The 24,743-nt window shown below is 33.4% G+C and overlaps 2 protein-coding genes and 1 long non-coding RNA gene across 13 annotated transcripts; all 3 read left to right on the top strand.

Moving 5' to 3' along the window:
* The first annotated feature begins 1,786 nt into the window (after positions 1 to 1,786).
* LOC132041170 (replication protein A 70 kDa DNA-binding subunit B-like) lies at positions 1,787 to 5,287 on the top strand. Its single transcript, XM_059431992.1, has 8 exons — positions 1,787 to 1,923; positions 2,006 to 2,096; positions 3,415 to 3,539; positions 3,614 to 3,692; positions 3,785 to 3,914; positions 4,005 to 4,162; positions 4,246 to 4,369; positions 4,805 to 5,287. Exons 1-8 carry the CDS (start codon positions 1,914 to 1,916, stop codon positions 5,165 to 5,167), a joined length of 1,080 nt encoding a protein of 359 aa, XP_059287975.1. The 5' UTR covers positions 1,787 to 1,913; the 3' UTR covers positions 5,168 to 5,287.
* Positions 5,288 to 5,637: 350 nt separating this feature from the next.
* Positions 5,638 to 7,540, top strand: LOC132041172 (uncharacterized). The gene is made up of 2 exons (XR_009410921.1): positions 5,638 to 6,124; positions 7,284 to 7,540. It is a non-coding gene; the product is annotated as an uncharacterized LOC132041172 (long non-coding RNA).
* A 1,824-nt stretch (positions 7,541 to 9,364) lies between these two features.
* LOC132039758 (nudix hydrolase 9-like) lies at positions 9,365 to 16,460 on the top strand. Of its 11 annotated transcripts, none has more exons than XR_009410469.1 (11): positions 9,365 to 9,613; positions 9,972 to 10,058; positions 10,609 to 10,718; positions 11,478 to 11,603; positions 11,852 to 11,907; positions 12,005 to 12,061; positions 12,329 to 12,411; positions 13,328 to 13,386; positions 13,709 to 13,884; positions 14,701 to 14,796; positions 15,918 to 16,460. XR_009410469.1 is itself a non-coding variant. In XM_059430278.1 (7 exons), exons 4-7 carry the CDS (start codon positions 11,480 to 11,482, stop codon positions 14,732 to 14,734), a joined length of 387 nt encoding a protein of 128 aa, XP_059286261.1. In that variant the 5' UTR covers positions 9,365 to 9,613; positions 9,972 to 10,058; positions 10,609 to 10,718; positions 11,478 to 11,479; the 3' UTR covers positions 14,735 to 15,012. The 11 variants fall into 11 exon arrangements, 1 of the variants encoding a protein (XP_059286261.1); XR_009410468.1 differs by having other exon boundaries at positions 11,996 to 12,061; XR_009410466.1 differs by lacking the exon at positions 11,852 to 11,907.
* Positions 16,461 to 24,743: the final 8,283 nt, after the last annotated feature.

The following is a 24,743-nucleotide window of genomic DNA, read 5'->3' as shown; positions in this document are numbered from 1 at the left end:
TTCCCCTTTGCCAGATAAATTCTTTCTTTCCCCCTTTTTTAATGTCTTCTAATCAATTAAAGGGTTTTAGCTTCTGATTGTGGTTGTGTTGCAAAGTGGAGAGTATACGCAGTGTTTAAGCAAGAACTAGATAACTATTATGGAAACTATAATTTTTTGGAAGATGAGGTTTGTTTGGTAGCAATCAGCCCATAAATATTTGTTATATACATCTCTCCTTACCCTTGACTTGTTAAGAATTGTTTCATCTTATTTGCGTATATGCTCTGCGTGATGGTTCGTTTTGCCTACCAACTGTTTGTTATTTTTCCGCAAAGAGCTTTTCTTTTGTTTGTTGCTCTTTCTTTCTTCCTTGTACTTTAATTTTGCAATAAACACTTGGTATACCGTTTTCGGATACTTCAGAGTTCAGAATCTTTGTTCCTGTTTATTCGTGGTTTATCAGTTCGGGCTATTTGAGGTGCTTTTTCATCTATGGTTTTCACCTCAAATCAGTTTGCTGAATTTAGTGTTTACTATTCATCGTTAGAAAACAATTAAAAAGATTATTGAAAGGGAAAAAAAGGCTTGGGCATGTAGAAACAATTTTTTCAGCAAGTAGAATTAATTTCAAAGATTGTAGTTTCTTCTCTATGACAAGTCAAGCACAAATTGTTAGTCATAATTACATTTCATATAAGTATAGTGCTTATTAATAATCTTTCTTTTAGTGGTGTTTTTATCGCTCCGTATTTTGTCTCTTCGGGCATGAAAACTAGCATTGTTTGGTGTCTCATTTAGTAAAGATTACAACTTTAAGGGAAAATCGAGAGTTTTGAGGAATTGAGTTTGAGTGAAGAGGTTATGGAGGCTTTAGGTGAAATGGGTATTTTAGAACCAAGTGAGATTCATTGTATTAGCATACCTACTGTTATTGAAGGGAAAAGTGTGGTTTCGAGTTCACATACGGGTTCCACAAAGTGTGGGTTCGAGTGAAGAGGTTATAGAGGCTTTACGCACATTTGTTGTTTGATTATGGATAATTGGGTTTGAGTGAAGAAGGATAAAAAGGGTATCATAAATCTTCGAATTATTTCTATTAAAATCCCTTATAGATTGTGGGGTTATTCCAAATCTTGAACCATTAATAGTGTCCTTTTAGTGTATTTTTAAGTCCTCATGGCAAGAACAGAACACTAAGCATTCTGAAAGCAAGTCATATTAGTGTTTGTATTAGTAAGTAATTGTCTTACAAAAGTTATGTTCTTGGTGTAATTTGCAGTTCCTTTTGGATGTGACTTCTTTTGTCGACTTTCTGGATTTTCTACATATTTGAAGGGACAAAATGTATTTTTTCTGTATATATTAGTGCAGTAACATTCCAATTACTTATCCAATTGCTAAATTCTTCTTTTCAGTCACACATATTTCCAGCTCAAAAACCAGTTGCTTTAGTCTGTCCTTCTCTTCAACCTCAAATTTTAATTTGTTTTCCACCTCAATAACTTTTGTTTCGAGAGAAATACGAATGTCTTTTTCATTCAAATACTCGGCATAAAGTTCTACATGTCTTTAGCCTTCTTGATGCCTTCGTCGGAAATCACTCCACAAATTTCTCGCATAATGAGGCACTCTAATGCTAAATCTTCAATTTCAAATTTTGTTATTTCATCATCAATATCATTAATATCATTATAGATATCAACTCCCAAGTTTAATTCCTTGACTTCATTTCTTGTCCCCCCACTAAGATCCCTTAGAAAACAGGTACACACTTCTTCCCTTACAGAGGCTTCTATCAGTGAGTCTGGGTTCTAGATAGATTTACTGTTGTTGAACAAGTAAAAAGAGACAATGCAGAAGATCCACCATTGCCAGCTCCAACAAGATTAAACACAGTATCTTTAGCGAATTTGGACCAAGAGCCACGGCATATGGAGTTTGGTAAGGAGTACTTCACTATATATTTTAAATTATACTTATATGTCATTTCATGAAAGAATATTCACAACACCCCCATAAACAGACATACTTGCTGTTGTTGTGAGTTGTGGTGCAATAAAGATTGCTGGCGTCCATGGAAACAAATGCCGACAAATCATTGTCATGGATACAAAGTAAGCCCACTAACATTCTACTTATTTGAAAATTGTTATCCTAATATAAACACACACACAAACACATCATTTTTTAATCAGATAACCTGAAATACCATAGGTCATTGGGTCTGTGTTGGATTTTGCTTAGGTTTCTCTTGATTTGATCTATTTGGAACGTGTTCTGGTTATAAATTCCATCGTAAGGGCATTATTTTCTTGATAAGAAGAACTGTGTAAAATAAATGGTATAATAAGGGTACTTATTGTCGTAAAATGATATGAGTGTAATATAAATTGAAACAGGAGAAATGCTACTTTTAGATATTGATGACTTTCCAAACAGTGATAATGTGATCTAAAATAGCATAGAGAAAGTAAACAAATTATTGAGTTGACTTCAAAATGGTATAAGTTTGTATTCCAATGTTCTTAAGATTCGAGGGACTTTTGATGTCATATAAGTTGACATGGAATAACCAAAGCTACGTAATTTGTGACAAAGCAATTTTCCGCCATCCTGTTAACATACCTGTGTTACCTGAAACTGCATTTAGAATACAGCTTTGATCTTCTCTTTTTTTCCATTTTAAAGACTTAAACATGATTGTTAAACGACAAACTGAGTTTGTTTGGCCTTTTTTTGGGATCTAAAAAAGCCGACTGCTTCTTTACTCTGTATTTAGTTTTTCTGATTTGAGAATAAAGATAATGCTGTTCTTTTGGCTCTAAGTGAAGAATGCAGATGCTTTGCTTGGTGTAGAAGTTGAAAGGAGAGAGAAGAAAGAAGTTAAAAAATGAATATAATATGCAATGTGAATATAAGCTAATAACAGCTAAATGTATCCTACTTTTTGGAGTGCATAAAGGAAGCAGTACCTTTATTTTTAGTTGAACTAAAAAGGTGCCATATCAATTCTTTTATGACACATGAATAGGTACTATGTTATGGCACGTCAATTCTTTTATGGCACAAGCTTGTCTTCCTTCTCTTTATGTGAAGTTGTCCAATTCGAATCCAGAATATCATTTGAGTCGATATTTTGCCTTTGTTCTGCTGTCATCAGTAAGTTGAAATGCCAACTCTGCATCTCAGATGGATCGTATTTTTCATTCTGTTTTAAGCTTTTTCAATGTACCCCCAAAAACCAACAAAAATGTTGTTTGGATTATAATCCTGCTGACTTCTTAGTCTATACCACTCTTTTGTTTATTGCATAACAAAGTAACAACAGTACTCTTTTTGTCGGTTCTCTCATCCTTGCAACTGTGATCTGTAAATCCGGCTTTTCATGTGATATATTTGATATAACTTAGCATCCCTGCTTCTTCTCTACAGTATGCACCATTGTATTTTTACCTTGTGGGAGGACTTTGCTGAGATTGATGGAAGCCACTTAGCTGCACAAATTGAAGAACATCCAGTAATCCTAGCAAAACGAATTGCACGATCTTCATATGCTGGTATGAACTAGATTTTAATTTTTTTGTGTATATTAAGAACGTTAATTGTTTTTCCTTATATGATGTATAAGCAGGAACATCCTTGACAACAAGATACAATTCTGTAATATTGATAAATCCCTCTTATCCACAGGCTACAGAATTGATGAACTGGTATGAAATAAATATGTGACAAATAGTACAATCATATACAAAAAGCTAACTGTCTATATGACCCAAAATAATATAACTATGTTTATTTACAGGGCAAAGGAGAATGACGAAACGTTGAGCACATATACGCAAAGAAGTTCTCCAGAAACAACTTCATCGCCAGTTCTTACATCACTAAATGATGAGGCTATACCTATAGGAAATATCCAAGCACAGCCAATGGTATATGTCCAACAAATGTTACTATATATTTTAATTCAATACCATTACCAGCAACACAACTAATCTTATACACTTCTCTTGTTTGAATAGATGCAATCTTTTCACGTTGAAGGTAAAATATCATTGCTGGATGATGAGCAGCTGTTTTATGAGTTGATGTGTTCAAAATGCAAGCACTTTGTTAGGACCAAAATAATGAAAGCTATTGACTGTGTAAACTGTGATCAACAAACAATGTTAACACCTAGGTAACCAAGCATTCCATTATCCAAATTTACTTTCTCATATAATTTATGAATATAAAATAACATGTAATAATATAATATAACAGGTGTCGCTTTCAAGTCCAAATTGCAGATGAAAGTGGATCGACAATTGCAACATTAGTAGGTGAACCTGGAGAGAATCTTCTATCAATGAAAGCTGAACAAATCTATGAAACAATTAACGTGAAGGTACAAATCAATTAGAATTCTTTCTTAAGTAACTGCTAAACAATAAATTTTCTAGATCATTTTGAGTTTAAAATTGTTTTCTGTTTCTTTTAGTGAGCTTATTAGCTATGTATCCTGTCCTTGTGAACGTGAACTACAGGAATTTCAAGTCATTTTGAGCATATCAAGTGTTAATTATTTCTCTTTTACTGCCATAGTCCAAATAATTTCTTTTCTTCTCCTTCTTTAGTTCTATTTCTTAGCTTTTCTTATTTGTTGGTTCTTATGTTGCTACTTTATGGATGGAACTAGATAAATCAAGAGACCATGTACCTGTATATAGAGAATTTACAGTGCTTACATATGCACACGTATTTATAGAAATAACACTCACTGACCATTTATCAACATTAATTACGATATGTTAGAACTTAAAGAGCTCCTTTTTAATTGCAGAATGAATCACTCCCCCTTCCAGATATTCAACAAGATCTTGCTGACAAAGTGTTTAAAGTACAACTGAAGAAATCTGTTTCTAGGAATTCTAACGAAGCACCATTAAAACTGTTCATTTTGTCATTTGCTGAGAAGCAGGATCCTCTCCAATTGCCAGCAGTATCAACTTCTACAAATACTGGAGAAAGCAGTAAGAGAGAACTCGACAAGGTAGCATCAGAAGAAGAACAAAAAAAGATAATCATTGGAAGTACCTCATCTAGCAAAAGAAAACAAACTGAGCAAACAACTCCAATCAAAAAAACTGCATCTTCTACCAAAAGGGAGGGTATCGAACCAGTCACTCCAACTAAGAAGAAGTAAAGGTCAGTAAACAAAAGTTGAGTTCTTTCATTTGCTCATTTCTGCATATGAATAACACCAAACTAAATTTCCAGTAAAAACAACTAATAATCCCTTAAGCTAAAAGTAAAACAAATACTATATAAATGCTAACAAAACTTTCATGGTTCCAACTTGCTAATCATAAGTGATCCTATTTGACTAGAAATATCATTGTCATGTCTCCAAAAAAAATAAAACAAAAAAGATTAATGGGGTTCTTTTATGTAAAGTTGTAATCTTTATGTACCAATTGGGCTAGAGTGCAGTTGGGTTGTCATTGTTTATGGTGAGACTTGGAGGGTTAGTTTCAAAAAGATGATTAAATTAAGTATAACTTAGTAATAATGTGTGTAAACTTGTCAAGTAGATCCCAAATTGGTTGGATTTAGCCTAAGTTGTAAAGTTGGTGTCTTTATGTATCAATTGGGCTAACATTCCATTGGATTGTCATTGTTTATGGTGAGAGTTAGAGGATCAGTTTCAAAAAGATGATTAACTTAATTTTTTTTATAACTTAGAAATGTGTGTAAACTTGTCAATTGGATCTCAAATTGGTTGTCTTTTCTCTATGTTGTAAAGTTGGTGTATTTATGTATCAATTGGGCTAAAAGTCAGTTGGATTGTTATTGTTAATGGTAAGAGTTAGAAGGTCAGTTTGACAAAGATTATTAAACTAAGATATAATCTTTTCTTGATAACTTAGTAATAATGTGTGTAAATTTGTCAATTAGATCCCAAATTGGTAGGATTTACACTATGTATGGTGAAAAATGTCTATCTTTGGTTCTTAATTATGATTAATGTTTATACTCTTTGGCAGTTGTCTGAGGGAGGGGAGAAGAATCAACTCTTCCATTCTGTCTAAACAGCCCAATTTTCTCAAAGATGAAATAGATGCAATACTCATGATTAGAAGTTGGAAAACCAAGAAAGAATGTAGGTGTTCGCTAAATTGTTATATTGGAAATAGTTTAATTATATGTTGTCAAGTCTGCGTTTGAAAAGAACACTTATAGAGTGTTCATATTTGAAGCAGAAACTACAAACAGGTTACCAATCAAAAAAGAAACTACAAAGACGTAAAGTAGGCGAAAATATTCTATATGTCAGAACAGACCATGCATCATTGCTAGCATAATCTCTATGCCATTAGATCAGATGTCAAGCTAGAACTCTCCCATGTCTCTCTTTGTGATTACTATGTAACGAGCTGTGTAGGAGCTCTACTTATTTGGTACACAGTTCCACATCTCTCTCTCTCCTCATTTTAAAGATTCAAAGCATCCTCCATAAACTGATTTAATGTGTATTTTCCAACTATTCCAAAGAAATCTCTAAACAAGGCGAAAAAGAATTTTAAATCTGGTCTTGCTGTGAGATTAGAGTAATTGTTAAATAGATTTCACATGTTGATTAGCACACTGCTAATAGGAGAGTAGCTTGGTTTCTGTTTCCTTTAACATAAGATCTAAAGATGTTCTCGGTTTAAATGGATATAAATGAGCCATGGTCTGTGTGGCCCATTTCGAATTGAGGTGTATAAAGCATGTCTTCCTGTGTGTGCATCTAGATGTTAGTTCAAAATGTGGTATGGCAGTTATGAATCATGTCTTAAAAGATAAAAACTCTTCTGATTCCCTATTTTGACGACTGTGGTCAAGTTATTTGACCTACTGTCCCTTTTCATGACTGCCTATTTCTATTACCTAATATTACACTCTTATGTATCTCTATGCTTATCTTTTAGAAGGTTTATTGTGTTTGTTAATTATACTTAAAGAACTAAGGAGATCAGGTGTAATCACCAAAAAAAAAAAAAAAAAAGATATGCATATAAGATATGCATTTCAGTGTAGGTTCCTCTCTTTTGCATATTTTGCAGGTCATTTGATCGATAAGTAGAAATAGAATAGAAGCTATGCTGAATATCGAAAATCAATTGTATTAGTACTGAATTCAATATTGTTCGTGGGAAAATTGTGTCTTCTTGTTCTTACATTTTACATCTATCAATGGCTATGTCTGGTGAAAATAAAGTATCCACTCTTTTGATTACATTTGATACTAATTACATATCCCTTCTTTCTATTGGCAGTTCATTATGACTATGGCAAAGTTGTAGAAAGGTCTTTTGGTGGCTTGTACATAACGAACTTTTGATGGTCCTGACAGTCATGGATCAGCAGTTAAAATATACAGGACTATCCGTGCTTATAGCTTTTAGCCTTACTTTTGCCCACTGTGAAAATGTGTTTTTGTCAAATAGCACAACTTGGGAGTCCTGTAACTATAATCTTAAACTGCTTGTTGAAAAATGCAATGTAAATATAATCTACTTTTTGGTTTGAATTAGATTGTGTTTCTTAAAATTAGTACCTTTTAGATGGCTTCACTGGTTTAATTCTTCCTTCGGTGACACAGTAAGTGAGGTGGAACTAGGGGAGATCTTTTTGTTATAAATTAGGAGTAGGGCTTCTATTTAATTTGCTCTTGGTTTTCTGGAAGTGACCAGCTGATCAATCACCTTGTCCGAAAGAGCACTCAGATATGGGGAAAAAGTTCATCCTCATCATCACCTTCTTCTTATTAGCTATTTCTATTTTCATTGTTTCTTTTATTTGTTAGAAGTATTACTTTGTTTGCAACTATTGTCACTAAAATGAATTTAGAATTCTCTGAAATCAACTTAACCAAGCTAAAGCATGAAGGTATCTACTTCATCGCCTTAGCAAGCATATGAGGCTCTCTGAGTGTAGGTAGATCCCTTTGCAATTCTAACTAATATAATATTAGTAAAAGACTCAACTTTTAAAGTAAAAAACATGGTCAAACAAATGTATTAGTATTTCCATAAATGTGGATCAGGAGTGTGTTTACAGAATGAGTATGTTATATGTTATACCTTTTTACTTGGGTGCACTTCATCCTCATTTCTATTATGATGTAAAATCTGAGCGAATAAACATAAATCCTTCCGAATATCATGAATGTACTTCGCCCTCCACCTTTCATTCGTTTCAATGGTTATATTTCAATTTCTGCCAAAATTGACCCCTACTTCAAGTACTGTTATTTTGCCTTCAAAGAATTTTTGATTCAATAACTTAATAATGAAGGCTCATGTCACTTCGTTATTTTACTATTAGTCATGGTGAGTTTTAACGAATTTTTGCAAATTCGTCATGGTGTGTGCTTGTTTTTTGTCCATGTGAAGTTTAGTTTATTTTGTGCAAATTTAGCCATGTAAAAGTTCCTCAAAAAATTGTATAGAAGTAGTGACTTTGTAACTTAGCTAGCAAGGATGTTTCCCAAACCTTTAACTGGTTTGTATTTAGTTCTTCACACAATCCAACTAATATAACTCCACTTTCAAAGTGAATTTTGTAGTTTCCTTTTTAATGGGATAAATGAGAAATTGTGCAATTAAATTCTCTTTTGAGGATTGCTGTAGCATTAGATAACGCTGATAAGGCATAATAGCTGTTTACCTTCTAAAAAAGAGATAGTAACTTTTTTATGTTAGTTTACTCAAAATCCTTGCGGGTTAAGTTCATATTATTTTATATCTATAGTTTTGTCTCTAAAAAATGATAAATTTTATATTTTGGAAAGCCCCGAGAAATGACTTTACCGCACTAACTAGTTACGTGTATAAAACAGAAAGAAAATAAACCAACTTTATCCTCGAAAGTTGATTGCTTTAAGCTGACTTAATTCACTACTAAAAAAGCAGCGTTTAGCGATGGATTTTTAGCGACAGACCATATTCCGTCGCTAATAACGACGAATCTCGCTACGGAAGGATTATTTTGTCGCGAGAATAGCAATTAAAATTTTATCTAATTGTATAGCGACGGATTATCAGCGAAAACATTGTTCCGTCGCTAATTATTAGCGCGAAATTTTGGCGCTTTAATTTTCACTACAGATTTTGCAACAAAAGGAGCATGACAAAATTTTTTAATATGTAGCGACTGATGTTGCAACAGCAAATCCGTCGCGAAGTCTTGTAATTTATCTCTAAAAAATATTTATTCGTAGCGACGGAAATTTTCATCGTTAGTTTTTATCTTTTTTAAAAGTCGAAGTGACGGAAGGTAGAAGCGTCGTTAATGCTGTCGCTCTCTCTTTTAATTAAGACATAAATCCTAGGGCGCAAATAGGCACTTCTCTCATTTCAAACACGACAAAAACATACACAAATAGCTGTTCTCTCATTTCCAGGGTTAAACCCTCACCGAAAGCACCAAAAGACCTTAAAGAACACCATGTCCTTCATCACCGAAACCACTGACACTCGGCAGAAGAAGAATTAAAACCTTTTCTCACTCTAAAACCTTTTTGTTTCTCTACATTAAAGAAACCCTGTTCTTCACTTTGCTGAAACCACTGTTCTTCACTTCGCCGTGCTTTAGGTGTTGTATTGTATGTATCTATTTGTATATTTTCTTATCTTAGTTGCAGAAATGAGTATGATTATTTAAACCATCAAAAGATCGACAAAATATTGTGTATTTGAGTCAAAATGCAGTGGGTCTTAGCAAAACCCACTGCGTATTTCATTTTACTCTTAGTTTGGTGTAATTTTGGTATTTTGTTTGTTTTCAAAGTTCTGGTTCATTGAATTTCTTTGCATGTGGGTTTTTAGTTTGTTCTCTTTTTTTGCTTTGGGTTTTCTTGCATTGATTTGGATGTATGTTTTAAACTGAGTCTTTAGAAGAAATAAAACGGTTCGAGAGCTTAGGAATTAATTTTTCTACTTGAAAATAATTCATCTTAATAGGATCGTAGTGAGAAGTTGGTTCGAAGCTCGGTCCGTGGAAGCTGGTTGGTTCAGAAATTACAATGTCGGTTGATTTAGCACTTTAAGGTTCGTTTTGGTGCATTTGGCTTGCATTATATTCTGTTCTCGATAGTTCGTCCTTGGTTATTTTTAATTTCTGATTGTGTGCTTATTTAATGGTTCTTTAATGACGTAGCATATAACAGATGATGATTTAAAATTATGAGTGCATATTGTCGGTTGCTAATAGTAAATAATTTGCATCGTTTGGGGTCTGATTCTCTTGCTGGTTGGTTCGCTTGTTAGATTTTTTTCGTACTGTGTTCCTCTGATAATGCATAAACCTGATTTTCTTCAAGCTATTTTACCACTTTCATTTTTACTTGCCAGAATTTTGTAGTGGACTATGCGCCACGATGTTTGATGATATGCATTGTAATTTAGTGCTTCTTATTTGGGGTTAAGTGCTTAAGTTCGTAGCCAAACTACTTTCTTGGGATAAAATAGCAAGTAGTTGAAACCAGTTAACCTTTGCTATATGATTTCGCACCATTAAATTCTTTATTGGACTTTTATATTTCATTGTCGTTTTAGTTCAAACTGTGATAGAATCCTCCTCATGTTATTTATATTACAGGTAGTGGACAAACTGTTTAGAATTTATTGAAGTTCGATTCACTTAAGGTTTTGCATTTTAGCTGCTGTTGAGGGATTGCTGCCTGCTATTGAAGTTCTACTCACTTTAAGGTTCTCCATCTCCACTTTCTCTCTGTACAATATGTTAGCTATCATGTTAGTACTTTAAGAAGGTATTAGATCATCTACTCTACTAAGATCACCTACTCTACTAAGTTGTATATTCTCTCTGTACAATCTATTGATGATGGTCTTCAAGCCAAAAGAGATTTGTTGCCCATCATCGGTGCTACAAGTCGTTGGTAAAAGAGTTGATACTAATTAAACTTTTTTCTGTGCTTATGTGAAACAAAATATTATATGTAGAAATCTATGGATACGGAGGAGCTATGACTTGTGGTTTATATAATTTGAAGCAGATCACTGAATTAATACTTGTGCGTAGAATAGTATACAGTCCCAAGAGTATTATTTTTCCCATGTATTCGTTTGTTGGTGATCATGAGAAGTGAAGTAGTGAATATATTTGACGTCGAGGGATAATTAATTGTAGTTGTGTGTGTTGTACTTCTAAATGACATGATCTCATGAAATCATCATAGGTAAATAGTTGATTTGAGGTGACTCCGCTGGACGAATGGATATAGAGGATTATATAGCTAACTTCAACTATTTTGTAGGGTATTGTGCTTCAAATTCCCGTTAATGTAGACCATTGCAAAGGATTATTCAGATTATTATTGTTAATATAGACCTAAATGACCATTTCTATTTTCCTATTGTTTTCCATTACTAGCAGTCTGCTTGCTTAATTTGGTTACCTCTTTACTGATGGCTACTTTAATTTGCTTACCTCCATTATTTTTGTAGATATGGCTAGAGGCAGAGGTCGAGGTAGCGGAGGTTGCTTAGGCAAGTCCTCAGTTAGGGGTGATTCTGCTATTCGTGCAACCATGCCTAGCATTCCCATTTCCACCACAATTAGTCCTCAACAAGGTGGTATGACTTTCCTAGGTGGCCAGATCCTATAAACCGTAGTAGGAAGTTTGATTCCTTGTCTTTTTCGAGTTAAAGTTAGACGTAAAGTACTATAAATTACGATCTTATAATTAAAAATGATTAGAAAACATTTGAAAAAGTCGTAGTCAAGGAAAACTGTTTGACTTCCAAATAGTAATGGTTTCTTGTAAAATGAAGCAGAAGGAATACTTCGCAAATGACACTGTAACTTTTGCTGATTGTAGGATCATACTTGATTGAAAGTCCAAATGTCAAACTCTAGTTTTCTCCACAATGTTGTGTATGTTATGCTAATACATCAAAAAGCTATAATTACTCACTTGTACCAATACCAGAATTTGTTCTGAATCTTTCTTCATTTTTGTAAGGTTTGTTAGATATGAGATGCAAGAGTTCAACAAAGCTCATCACTTTACAATGGAAAAAAGTTCAGGGTATGCTGCACTCTTCTGTCATTGCATGCCTCTTTTAATTATAATTCTGAATTACAGATATTTTCACTATTATTTGTTCAGATTACATTTGGACAGTGTAGTGCTGTACTGTTATCACTTTGATGACAACAGTTGCAACTCTATTACTTATAAGAAAGTTTAGCTGGTCATTTCTATTTTATCAAATTGACCTTAATGTGGTCTATGCATAGCTTGGGAAGCTGCATTTCCTTGAATTTACTCCTAAAAAATGTTATACTTTTACAGTATGGTGGATACAACTTCGATGTAGGGAATGATCCCAAGCAAGAGTCTCATGTTTCCCTTCATCTTGGTCTGACAGATTATAGGTTCTTCTCTATCTTCCTCTTTTCCTTCCTGACATCCTTTATTGTTTCATTTAAGTATATGTTTTTTCATTTGATATGCATGTGATGGAAAACTATAATGATTTACTCCGTCCAATGCAATTTGGACAAGCTAATTTTACTGTCCCAATCTTATAAACAGAACGTTGAGACCATGAATCATCAAATTTGGTTTGTTCTTGAGAGTGCACTCTTTCTTTTAGTTGGGAGTCCCACCACCGGTATTGAAAAAGGGTATTGCGGAAAGAGGATATTTATAGTGGCGATAAGCAGAGTATTAATACTCAGAATCCCAAGTCAAAACTATCGTTTTTACTAGAAGCTCTCTGTTTCACTCTCAGTGTAGTCATAGCAAATAACCTATTCTCTTATTCAAAATTGTTTGTTTTTATCACGGATTCTAATTTATGTTATTGAGGCACTACTTTTTGTAAGGGATCTCGTCTACTGTAAAATAGAGCATAGATCTTTGAGTATGTTCTCTATTTGGAAAATCTAAGTAGAAAATTACTTTAGATTACTTTTTGGAATGATTCTTTTCCATTTTCTAATAGTATTTGACAGGTTAAGCTGGAGTTTGATATCACTTTCTTTAAATGCTTTGCCAACTTGTTTATACATATCAACCTTTTCTTTTTCCATTAGTTTAGCATCTTGCTTGATTTCAACTGTACTTTTGCGCAGCAATAGCTTTATGAGACATCTTTGGTGTAATTTACACTGGTTATGTTCTTTATTTGTGCTGTTAAAATCTTGGGTGAACTGTGATACTTGTGAGTGCCTGCCGTGTTCCGTCAACACTTTAATTTTATCCATGCATCTAACTGAAAAGAAAAAGAGCAAAAATAGAGAATGAATTAGAAATAAAATGATCTTACGTTTGAATTTTTTTACTCAGGACATTCGTGTGAACAAATTCAAGTTCTATGTGGGAGAGATTTCTTGTTTCATCTGAAGGTAAGCTTCCATGAAATACAATCTTTCTTTGACTTGCTTCTTTCTTTTGGAAATGAGTGTACCTTGTATATGCTTCTGTGGTTTTTCGATATCCTTTTCTATTCTCTTTTAACAATCCAACATAAGGTCTGTGACTCTGCAGCTAATTTGATGTCTTAAGAATTCTAAGAGGGATATGTTACAGGTTTCTTATGTAATGCAGAACTGCATATATCATTTCACAGAGCAGGCACTTAGAGAATATGGATATGATTCTGACTATTCTCCTGGTTACAAGACTACAATTCATTTGTACTAAAAGATGTGACTTGGTTTTCGCCAGATGATTGTATTGAGTGTCAGCACACATCAAGTCCTCTTGGTAATGGTGCAGTTGTGGAGACTTTTGACAGAAGAATACTTGTGCTTCAGAGAAGTAATAAAGTTGGAGAATTCCCTGGATATTTTGTTTTCCTGGAGGCCATCCAGAGGTATCTCATCTCATGTTGTAAGTTATAAGTATATATTTTTTCCGGCACTCTTAATCTCGCTGGCTTATTTCTTTTAGGGTATTACTTTTGTCTTTTGTGACTGAATTATTGGGAAAAGTTCTGATAATTATGTTTAAGATTAAATTGCCCTTTGTCTAGAATAGAAAAATATGGAGCATCACTCTTGTTATATAGTTTCTTTCACCTCAAAAAACTTGCCACATTTTAGCTGGAACTCGATACGAGTGACTATTTGGTGGTGCAGAAGGAAAAGATTATATTTGCTTATTAGCAGTATGTGTCATTTGCATCTTGATACCACTTCTGTTCTCCATGATTAGATTTGGAACAAACTCTCAGGTTCTGCCAGTCTTAACTTAGTGAACAATACTTTGCATTTTTTTTCAAGGGCAGCTCACTTAATCCAACTGGGCAGATTCTCATTTGCTCCTATCTATCTTATCCAATTAATGCTTTTCTTCTTCCTTCTAATTATGAAGTTAGTCAAACCAATTTTGTCTAGTTTGAATGCTCCCTCAATAGCTCTTAAAAGACTCTTTACATCATAATATATTCTGGTTTGTTCATGAAAGGATTTTTCTTTAGTCTCAAATGAAGTCCTATATTAGCTTTTATTACCTTTTTGTACATTCCTCTTCCTTGACAAGTTACTTTCTTTAAGCTAAGTAATGAATAAATAGGGTCCATTTCAATGATTAACGGAGAACAACAGAGACTTGCATTTTTTTTATGTGTTATTTTCAATCTCATTTTTACACAAATTCAAAAAACTTCTTTTGCCAATTTTCTGAAATGAGTAACTTTTGCATAGGCTGTTGAAAAGGGTTGAGATCCAACACCAAGTGAGGTACATTTGAACGTCCATACACATGATCATGATGGAGAATCTTTTGTTGATGAGCGTGCCCGAGCTGTCCATGTAAGTCTAATTTTTTTATAATTTTAGTGACTTTATATTTGGGGAGCGGATATGTCCAGTAGGCAATCCTCTAGTAAATGTCAATAAGGTGCTGGATTGAAGCCCACTTGGGTGTTTGATATTTTTACTTTATTCTCAGATTTTTTTTGATCTGTGTCGGTAAATCATCAATGAAACAACTAAAAGAAATTGCTGCAAGCATATGGTTACATTTAATCTTCGTTGTAATTGAAATAAACTGTTATTAATTTTTTTACTCTTCAAAGTTATCACTAAAATATATTGTGTTGTGTGTTTGCTGCTTATTAGTGAAAGAATTCACAAGAAAAAATAATAAAGCATCTGGTGCTCAAGAATTAGTGTCTTGCTGGTGCTCAAATTATTAATCGATAGAGGTGCTAGTGCTCAAGAATTAATGTATTGCTGGTGCTCAAAATTTAGTAATGATTTGTTCTATCCAAAATCTTTTTTCTCCCCCTAAATCTACATTAGAGATGTGCTTTATAAGCATCACTAACTCCCTTTTTGGCTACTAATGTGAATAATAACGTATCCTTGGTGGATGATTGATTGGTAGGAAAAGTTTAGCTTCACATTATTTGCAATGTGTGAAATAGGAATCTATTTAAACAAAGTTCTTTCCATCTCTGATGTGAGAGTCGGTTTGAAACTGAGAGTGCAGAAAAGAACCACAAGGCAACAGAAAAAACCAATAGATTCTTGTCAAAAGCGCATAACCACTTTACGAACACCTATTATGGTGCGGAGACCTTTAAAAATGCATAAGGAACTAGTTACTTTGCTAAATGATCCAAATAATACATGGGCCTAGGGAAAAAATGATCTGAATAACAGCAAGCCCAATAAATTAGAGAACCAATTTGATATTCAATAATGTATGCCCTGTGCTAACATCAAACAAATGGATAAGTTTATCCATTTCAAGATAACAAGGGATTTTAGATACTCAAGTTGCTTCAATCCAGCACCCTATTGATATTTACTGGAGGATTCCTGCGGGAGCAGATCCGCTCCCTTATATTTGGCATTCATATCTCTTTTTATTTGGTAAAATTGAATGGTTAGTATTCTTGATGTTTTAATTTCACAATTTATTACAGGAAAGATATCTAGAAATATTACGGGAAAAATCAGAGACTGAGCTATTGATCAATGTGAAGCATATTATGAAGCTGCTGGAGGAGCAAAGAAGAGATGAAGTCTTGGATCTCAAGCGCAAAGTTATTACGGGCTGAATCTTCGTGTCAATTCTAGCTTAAATGCTTCATCATCAGCACCACCTCCAATTTCTAAACCAGCACCGACAGAAAATATGGAGGAGTTAGTGATGCGATTGATTCCTACACTGACTGATCGCATGCTTCCTGTATTTATTGAGCAGACACGCAGGGTGATTTCTTGACCATCACATCATCCAAATACACTCCTATCGACAACCCATTAGTTGTGACACCTATAGTGCCTCCTACTACTACTGCTAATGTTGACGATGTTGATCCTTTAGTTTCTGATGATGATCGTAGTCCTCCACCCATGCATTAGTTTTTGATATTATCTGTTTTTTGTTGGAAAGAACAAATTATGCACTAACCATACTTGACGGATGTGGGTTCTTTTGGTAGTTGATAGCTTGATGTTATCAATGTTTTGGACTTAACGATTAGGATTTCGCGATCTATTTTGAATCTTCTATAAAAATTATTTTACGTGAATGTCTGTTATTTTTAAGGTATTTAATAATTTATATTTAGTATGTTTCAACAGGTGTATTCAAAATAAATAAATGAAAATATTTTAGAAAAAAACTATTTGCGATGGATTTTGGTCGATCTAGAGGGAAAAAGTCGGCGATGGATTGCGACAAACGTTATATTGTCGCCAAAAGCAGGGCATAAATAATTCAAATATGTTGCGATGGATTAGCGACAAAAGTTTTCGTCGCTAATTTACTAAAACGACGAAATGAAATATTAAATTAGTGACGGAATTTATAACAATAGCGACAAAATGTTCCGTTGCTATAATGTGGCGATGGATCTCACAAGTCGCTAATCTGTCGCTAAGCTTGCTACGGATTTCATTTTTCCATCGCTAAGAGGTTAGCAACGACTAAAATAGTAACAGATGATATTCCGTCGCAACACATGTTTAGCGATAGATATATGCTGATTAGCGATGAAATACGTCCGTCGCTAAATGCTGTTTTTTTTGTTGTGATATAACTCATTCAAGTGGTCTATTTTCAAAGCTGATAGGTCAATTTTGATCTTACAACAACAAATAAATAAACATGTATTGAAAGAGGGAATAAGACAAGGAGATTGAAGATAAGTACGGTAAAGTGCTACAGAATTCATAAAGCGTGCCGCAATTAGAGAAGAAGATAGAACAACCTCAATTACATGCATTAACATCGTTTTTTGGTGCAAGTTATATTTCAACTTCGAATCCTTTTTTTTTTTTTGCTTCTACACAATTTTTCAAACAAGCAAATTTTACATCGTTTGGTGTTTGAAGCCAGCTTTGAAACCATAAATTATATTTGCAGGTTGCTCCATCACAAGAGTGAAAGTTTACTGTTTCAGTAGTCATAGGGGTAATGGTGCAATGCTCTATTTCATTCCCTATTTCATTCCAGAAGCAAACAGAAGATTTTGATTCTCTTCGTAACAGAACATAGATAATAGCAATTAACATCACACCTTTTGCAATGCTTATTTCTATTAAATTGATTTATAGATTAATCACTTTTTTTCTTTAATAGATTCTGATTGGTAGTTCACTGAATATCATTGTAGTCACTTTGATTGGAAGAGTTATTGATTCTTCTGTAGCTAGAGACATTTCATCTTAGAATCTAGCTTCCTCAAGCTACTATGGTACGATTATGTGAGAATAACTCCATTTTAAAATAGCAATTATTGTATGTCAAGAAATATTTGATTAAGAGAAGAGTTTGTATGTTTTTACTATATTCCACATATATTTGCAGTTTTTATATCATCTTTTGTATATTGACAAGTTTTCTTGGATACTTGGAACCTTAGATCTATTAATATTACTTGACATTAAGCTGCTTGGTCAGTGAGTAATGGATAAAACACAACGGTAAGGACTAGATCTATTAATATTACTTGACATTACTTCAATTTTTTGGTTTTGACCTCTTTGTATACCAGCCATTAATTAGAAAACAGTAAAAGCGTAATGGTGGGCAGTTAAATTCGATTATAAATTTTGGTGATTTTCCAAGTTGTAGGTATTATCATTCAGCTGTGTGGTTTTTGTATATTATAATTGTGCTAACTATATCTTTCATTTCTATGTTGAAGTTTTTTTTATTTGTTCTCCACGAGGCTCAAATATCTCTTATTTTCTGGTTTACATAGTTATATTGAAGTTTTTTGGTTTGTTCTCTCCACAAGGCTCAAATATCTCTCATTTTCTGGTTTACATCGTGTTAGATTGTCATTTTGTTGATTTGTTCTTTCTACCAGGCTCAAAGTTATCTTTCTTTAGTTATTTATTAGGAACACAAGGAGAAGTAACTCAATGGAAAAAGGTAATACACACCATTCACGTCGGAAGGCAGGATCTCAAGGTTTGTTTGTTTATGTTCACGATGGTTTTGAATCGGTACAGATTTTTTTCAATATAATATGTAAATTAAAGATTTTTACATACTTTATATATATATATATATATATATATATATATATATATATATATATGAAGCATTCAAAGATAGGTTGTGTCGCAAAACATTAGACTGTGGATGAGCTTTGAATTTCCACCAATGAAAGTAAAACAAAAAAAAAAACAAAAAAAAATTGATGAATTATATTCTTAGTTTAATTATCTCTATTCCCATCATTGACACTATTATTTTTGAAGTTGTATGAATAAACATGCTCTTATAGGTTGACCAACAAAATTATTTCTTTTTTTCTCTCTCGGGCATGAGTTGAGATACCTTGGCCCTTTAATTTCTTATATGAGGTGTTTGATGCACGCAATATGTAATTCTACAAAAAAAAAAAAAAAAACACTTTTTTTCTTTCTTGGGCATGGGTCGAGTTGTTTTGGCTCTTTAATTTCTTATGCTTCATGTAATATGTTGATTATCAAGGTGCATCGTAAAGATGGGGCTCCTAAATTGTATTTGTTGTTGATTATTGGGATATTTGGACAATGAGTAGTTGAAAAGACGACGAACTAAATGTTGTTCCCGCTCAAGAAAACAAATTGCAATATACTCTTTAAGATAACTTAACTATAGCAAGTCGCTTTTTATTTACCAGTTATTCCAAATTTTCATCAACTTAGTCTTATTTGAGGTTGTGCAACTTTGGTTCCAAGTGCATATCATTGTAACCTCTTATGTTCCATAAGTATTTACGTTCACGTTTATGGTCGCCAATATTTTCGTTTTCACTTCAGAGTAGATGGTGGTTCTCCTAGAAATATTAATAAAACTTCTTTTATGAGGTTTTGTTGTTATTATCTCATTTTTGTTTGAAATGATAATTTTTTAATGTTATAGTATTAGAAAAAAAATTAATTTGCAAATTCAATGAAGAAATTTCATGACCGCGTTTGCGGACAAATTCACTAGTACCTAATATATCTCGAAGAGAACACACAGGCTACTTTAGATTTGGTACTCCAAAATAAAATGAGTCGATGTAGAATTTATAAACTGGAAAGGGTTTGAACACACCTTAACTATCAGTTGTTCACTTTTAATGAGGTGTATTTTGCAAAGTAGTTGGTGACAGTTCAGGTAGGAAAAAGCGAACAACTGATAGTTGAAGTGTGTTTTATAAGCTAGTTGTGACAGTTTAGGTAGGAAACTCTCAGTTCAGATAGATAACTCAAACAAATGTGATACTTGAGGTGCGTTTTTGACCATTAACCCTAATAGTAATAATCACTGTCGTCACCCAAATACTTGCTAATCCCCCCGTTTCAATATGATTGAATTTTTGGGGTGTGACACTCTCCTTAAGAAGTTTAATTAATAGTATTAATGAGATGATCATTTGACTAAATTCTCCCATGTCTTTTTCCAAACTTTTCTTAACAATGAAATAGTGGGTGTTGGGATTTGAAAAAATTATTAAAAAGAAGGGTAACTTTGAAAAAAAAAATTATTAACCTCTTGGACTTTGAACGACTCACTTAATTGGGAGAACTACTTTATTCTTAACGATGATGACCAGGCATTCCAATGTCCAATGAAGCTTAAGGCGAGTAAATACTAATTCTGCTTATTGCTAATTTAAGCAAGGAGAAACGAATGCTACTCATATTTTTTTCCCCTTTTCTTAAAAAATTCACATTTTTCCAATGTATCATTTATGGGTCTAATGGAATTCACTGGTAAAGGGGAAAAAAACTCGCAATAGAGGTTTTTTATTTTGACCATATTCCGATTGTTAATATATACAACATTAAAGGACAGCTACTACAAAAAGTATGTGTTCCAGTATAAGAACCGCCACTACAAAAGATATTACACGGCCATGATTACTATAAAGTTCCTGTGAACCTGTATAAACCTCTAGATTCGTCCCTGTATAGTTGTTCAAAACTTCATAAATGACTAACTTCATAAAAAAGTGGAAATTTTTAACTAAGGAAGTTCAAAGCTCTATGAATTTTTGAAAACTTCACGAAGAACTTGTTAAATTTAACTTACGGAAGTTCAAAAATCCATAAAATTCCTGAAGCGGCTGTAAGCCTGTAATTGATCACTATTTTTTTAATTACTTTTTAAATTGTGGCTAAGTATTATAAAACGATTTAAAGTGGCTAAGATGCCCAGTGCTTGCGGTATAATGCCTCTCTTGGACTTGTATATCTCACTGGCCCACAAACAACAATGTTACTTGATTTCTGGTTTAACTAACCAAAATAACCATCTTGATAACTATTGACTTTGAATAATCAAATAATTTGAATGTATTGTCTTTGCATGACCATTTAGTAGTATTGTGTTTGCATTAAGACAGCTGAGTATATACATACCTGGTGGTTCAAAAATAGAAGACCCCAAAAAAAACCTATCTTTTCGCCAAAATTCAAACTGCAAAACCTTAAAGAACAAGAGACGAGTTCATTAACCGAACGGTTACTCAACTATCTGAAATTAACTACTAAAGTTATTATTTTTTCGTTTGTAATAGAAGCGTCACTTGACTATGCCTATATCACTCGGAAGGGCACTCAATAGCCAAAATACTTATTTTACCTTCAAAACTATGAACCTTTGCCTTTTCTTAGAACTTTCTTGCTATTATGATAGTTTTCTCCTTTTAATATCACTTATAGAACAAACAAATCTTATTGATAAAGTAAAAAGGCGGAAAAAATATTCAAGCATATATAACGCTGAAAAAATAAAATACTTGAGCATCGTAAAAATATTAATTACAATAATTTGTTCGTTTCAATAATTTTGTTAATAACAACAATAACTCAAAAATATATTTACACAATCGTGAATAATAGAGAATAAAAGCTTTGAAACAAATTTGTTCCCACTGTTTACGGGTTCTTCGACATATTTCATAAGATCTGATCCGGTTGTGTTTTAGGACTTTGATTCTTTTCACCATCTCCACATTTTTCCCCAACTACTCATGTTTAGGTGTACTTTATAAACAAGTCTCTCAGATTTCATTAGATATAGCTGACTGGAAAGAGTTAGCATACCGATGACATAACCTTAGATAGGAAGTTATGGAGAACACGGATTAGAGCAGAAGGCTAGTAGGTAGTTATGTGTGCCACGCTTCATATTACTCTCGTAGTTTCTTGTCCTTTGATTCTTGTTATTATCTGTTGTGTCTTATACCTCAATTGATATATGATTTTGTGTTAGTTACTTTTTTTTTTTTTTTCCAAATTGCTTTGTCATGCTTTATTTAGTATTTTTCCATGATTTTGTTACTGCTATAATTTCTTTTTCCGGACTGATGTGGTTGCTTTTCTTTGAGCCAAGAGTATTTTGGAACAACCTCTCTACCTCCATGACGGGGATAAGGTCTGCGTACACTTTACCCTCCCTAAACCCCACTTTCTGGCATTATACTTGGCATGTGTTGTTGTTGTTTAGCTGACTGAAAAGAGTACATTTCAATATTACATAAAATACTGAAATATCATTTTTACCCAGTGATGAAGAAAGCTGGAGTTTTTGGCTCATCAAGTATTTGATAATCTATAAAGTCTTTAAAATCGGTTGAAACGTAACTTATAAGAATATAAAGAAACTTTGGAAAACTTATATTCATTCTTTTCTTTCACATTAAGAGCTGTAAAAAGGAGAATAGGATACCATAATGATGTTAACCTTTAAACATTCCAAAAGGAAAAAGAGCAACTAAATAGAGAGAGTTCCCTATCAAGTTTCGCGAAAAACTAAGTTCGAAATAAGTTATCTATCGTCGCACAGAGGCTTGCCTAGTGCGGTTTATCTCTTATGTGGAGTTTGTGGATGGAGTTTATCCTGTGCACACCCAAAGGATATCGGCTGCGGGTTGCCTTGTCAAAAAAATAAAAAATTATTTTCTGGTATATGCTTGCATTTTCAACAAAAGAAAGAAAAGGGATCTCCCATATTGGGCAAAAGACATTTTCCTTCATAACTATCTCGATGTTTAACTTCATATCACTATACTCAATAATTTCATTAAAGCACCATCAAATTTCTAAATATTATTTTGAATATCTATGGATGCTTTACCGAAAGGCGTTTCTCTCCAACCAAACACCTAAAAATATTTTTTGGAAAATGTTTTTCGTCAATAACAAACATTTTGCATCGCTCCTTGGTTAAAAGACCAAAATAGTTGATAAGATGGACTCTCCTTGACCTTTTAATCTTTACGCCGCAGAAAAGAAAGGGCTGTAAACTGTAATGTGCAAGAGAAAACTACTAACAATGAGGAAAAAAAGGTGCAACCAGAGTATCACATACTATTTGAAGAATGACTTCAAATTAAAGGAAAATGTAGAGAGAGAAAAATAAAAAGGACAATAACATAATATTTGAGCAAAGAATATAGTACCAAATAAAATGCACGTCTTTTAAGTCTAAAGTCAAGTTTTGGCCCTGCAAACTTAAAAATAAAACAGTACTTCCCATGAAATTTACGAGTCACACAATTTGCATATTCATACTTGTCACCCAATAAATTTTCGTTTTTATATAGTTCTTGTCAATAGATATCATATAAAAAAGAATTAATCTAAATAATTGCTCACCCAACCGCTTAAACTAGAAATAGCCGGCAGATGTATAATATGCGTGTAACGGTATATAGTCAGTGTATAGTCCATGTATATTAGCTAGGAAAAGTAAACAGTAAATCCAGCCGGCTATTTGGGTATAGAGCGCTATAAGGATCTCTCGATTTTAAAGGAAGCAACTTCTGGAATTCCAGCATTTGCAAGACTAGAATACAATAATCTCGTATTGCAACATAAAGATATAATTTTAATCAAAATGGTACAGTTAACTAGATCAATATATGTGAGGTTAAATCAGTATTAGTAACAAGTTGTTATGTCTAAAAACAATGGTAGGATTTGTACAAATATGGAGATGCAAGAAGACTTGCGGTAAAAGCAAGACAAAAATAAAAGAGTTTCTATTAGTAAAAATTTTTGGGTAGAATAAAAGCAAAAGCAAAAGAGAGATGCTTGGTGATAGCAGCAAGAAGGGAATAAATGACTAGAGGTCTTGTCCTTGTGTTTTGCATGACATAAGTGTAAAGGAAATGGATCTTGCGTCTTACTCGCTACCCCAAAGCTAGTTCATGAAGCGAGGATTGACCAAGATCGTACAAGAAGATAACAACTCATCTTTTCAACTAATGTGGGACACTTAGCACTCACGCCCCTCCTCTCATGCCTAGGACTGGACATCTTGTGCATTGACAACATAACATAAAATCCTAACATTAGGTAAGCCAAGGAATACATATGGATCTAGCTCTAACATCATGTGAACAGCCTAACCCGAGAAGCAAGTACATGACGTGAGGATTGTCGGATACACAACCCATTTCCTCAACCAATGTGGGACACTTGACAATGTTAAAGATATCATTAAGTAAATAAAATTATAACCTTTGTAATAGCTTAAACTTTTAGGTAAAATGGTCATACAATTCAACATAGTATTAGAGAAAGCAAAAGTCATGGTTCAAGTCTCACGGCCACCAATTCTTCTAATGAATTTCACGTGCTTTAGCCATACCCGCACGTGAAGGAGTGTGTTGAAGACTCAATTAGGTAAATTATGTATCATAATTTCAACTGTATTCGACCTACATTGGGTTTTAACCCTGTCTAAAGTTAATCCGCTGACAAGCATTTTTTGTGATTGCCTAATAATGGATTTAACTTGTATGCACGGGACATATGTAAGATCTTCACACTATTAGGTTACCTAAAACCTATTGTAAGAGGTTATCTACCTTATTTTTCGGATGACTAATTTCACTTAGATTTTAACTTAAGTGCATTGACGGCGTAAAACATTTCTTTTATATTGATAATGTGATTTTTCTACATTGTTAGTGTATAAAAGGTCTTGAAAGGTACATGTCTTTTTTTTTTGCGCAGAATGCCCTTCAAAGGCACTGATCTTTAATTTTTACCCCTCAAACTGGTGGTATTTAATTTTTCCCTTTGGTGAAAGCCCCTTGGTTCCGGATTCGCAAGGCAAAGTTTTGCCTCAAAATCTATCTGATCAGGCAGCGTTTTGTTACCTTCAGGCACAGTTTGAGGCAAACTCTACCGGATCAGGGGCGAGTTTGAGGCAAATTCTGCCTTAAGACAGAGTTTTGCCTTATACCTGAAGACAAAACTCTACCTTAAGGTAGAGATTTGCATTAAGGCCATTTTTTTTTTTT

The sequence above is a fragment of the Lycium ferocissimum genome, chromosome 12 (genome assembly GCF_029784015.1).
Source record: "Lycium ferocissimum isolate CSIRO_LF1 chromosome 12, AGI_CSIRO_Lferr_CH_V1, whole genome shotgun sequence".
In the NCBI taxonomy this organism is placed as follows: Eukaryota; Viridiplantae; Streptophyta; class Magnoliopsida; order Solanales; family Solanaceae; genus Lycium; species Lycium ferocissimum.
The sequence above is the reverse complement of the archived record's forward strand: the minus strand, read 5'-3'. Positions and strand labels throughout refer to the sequence as shown.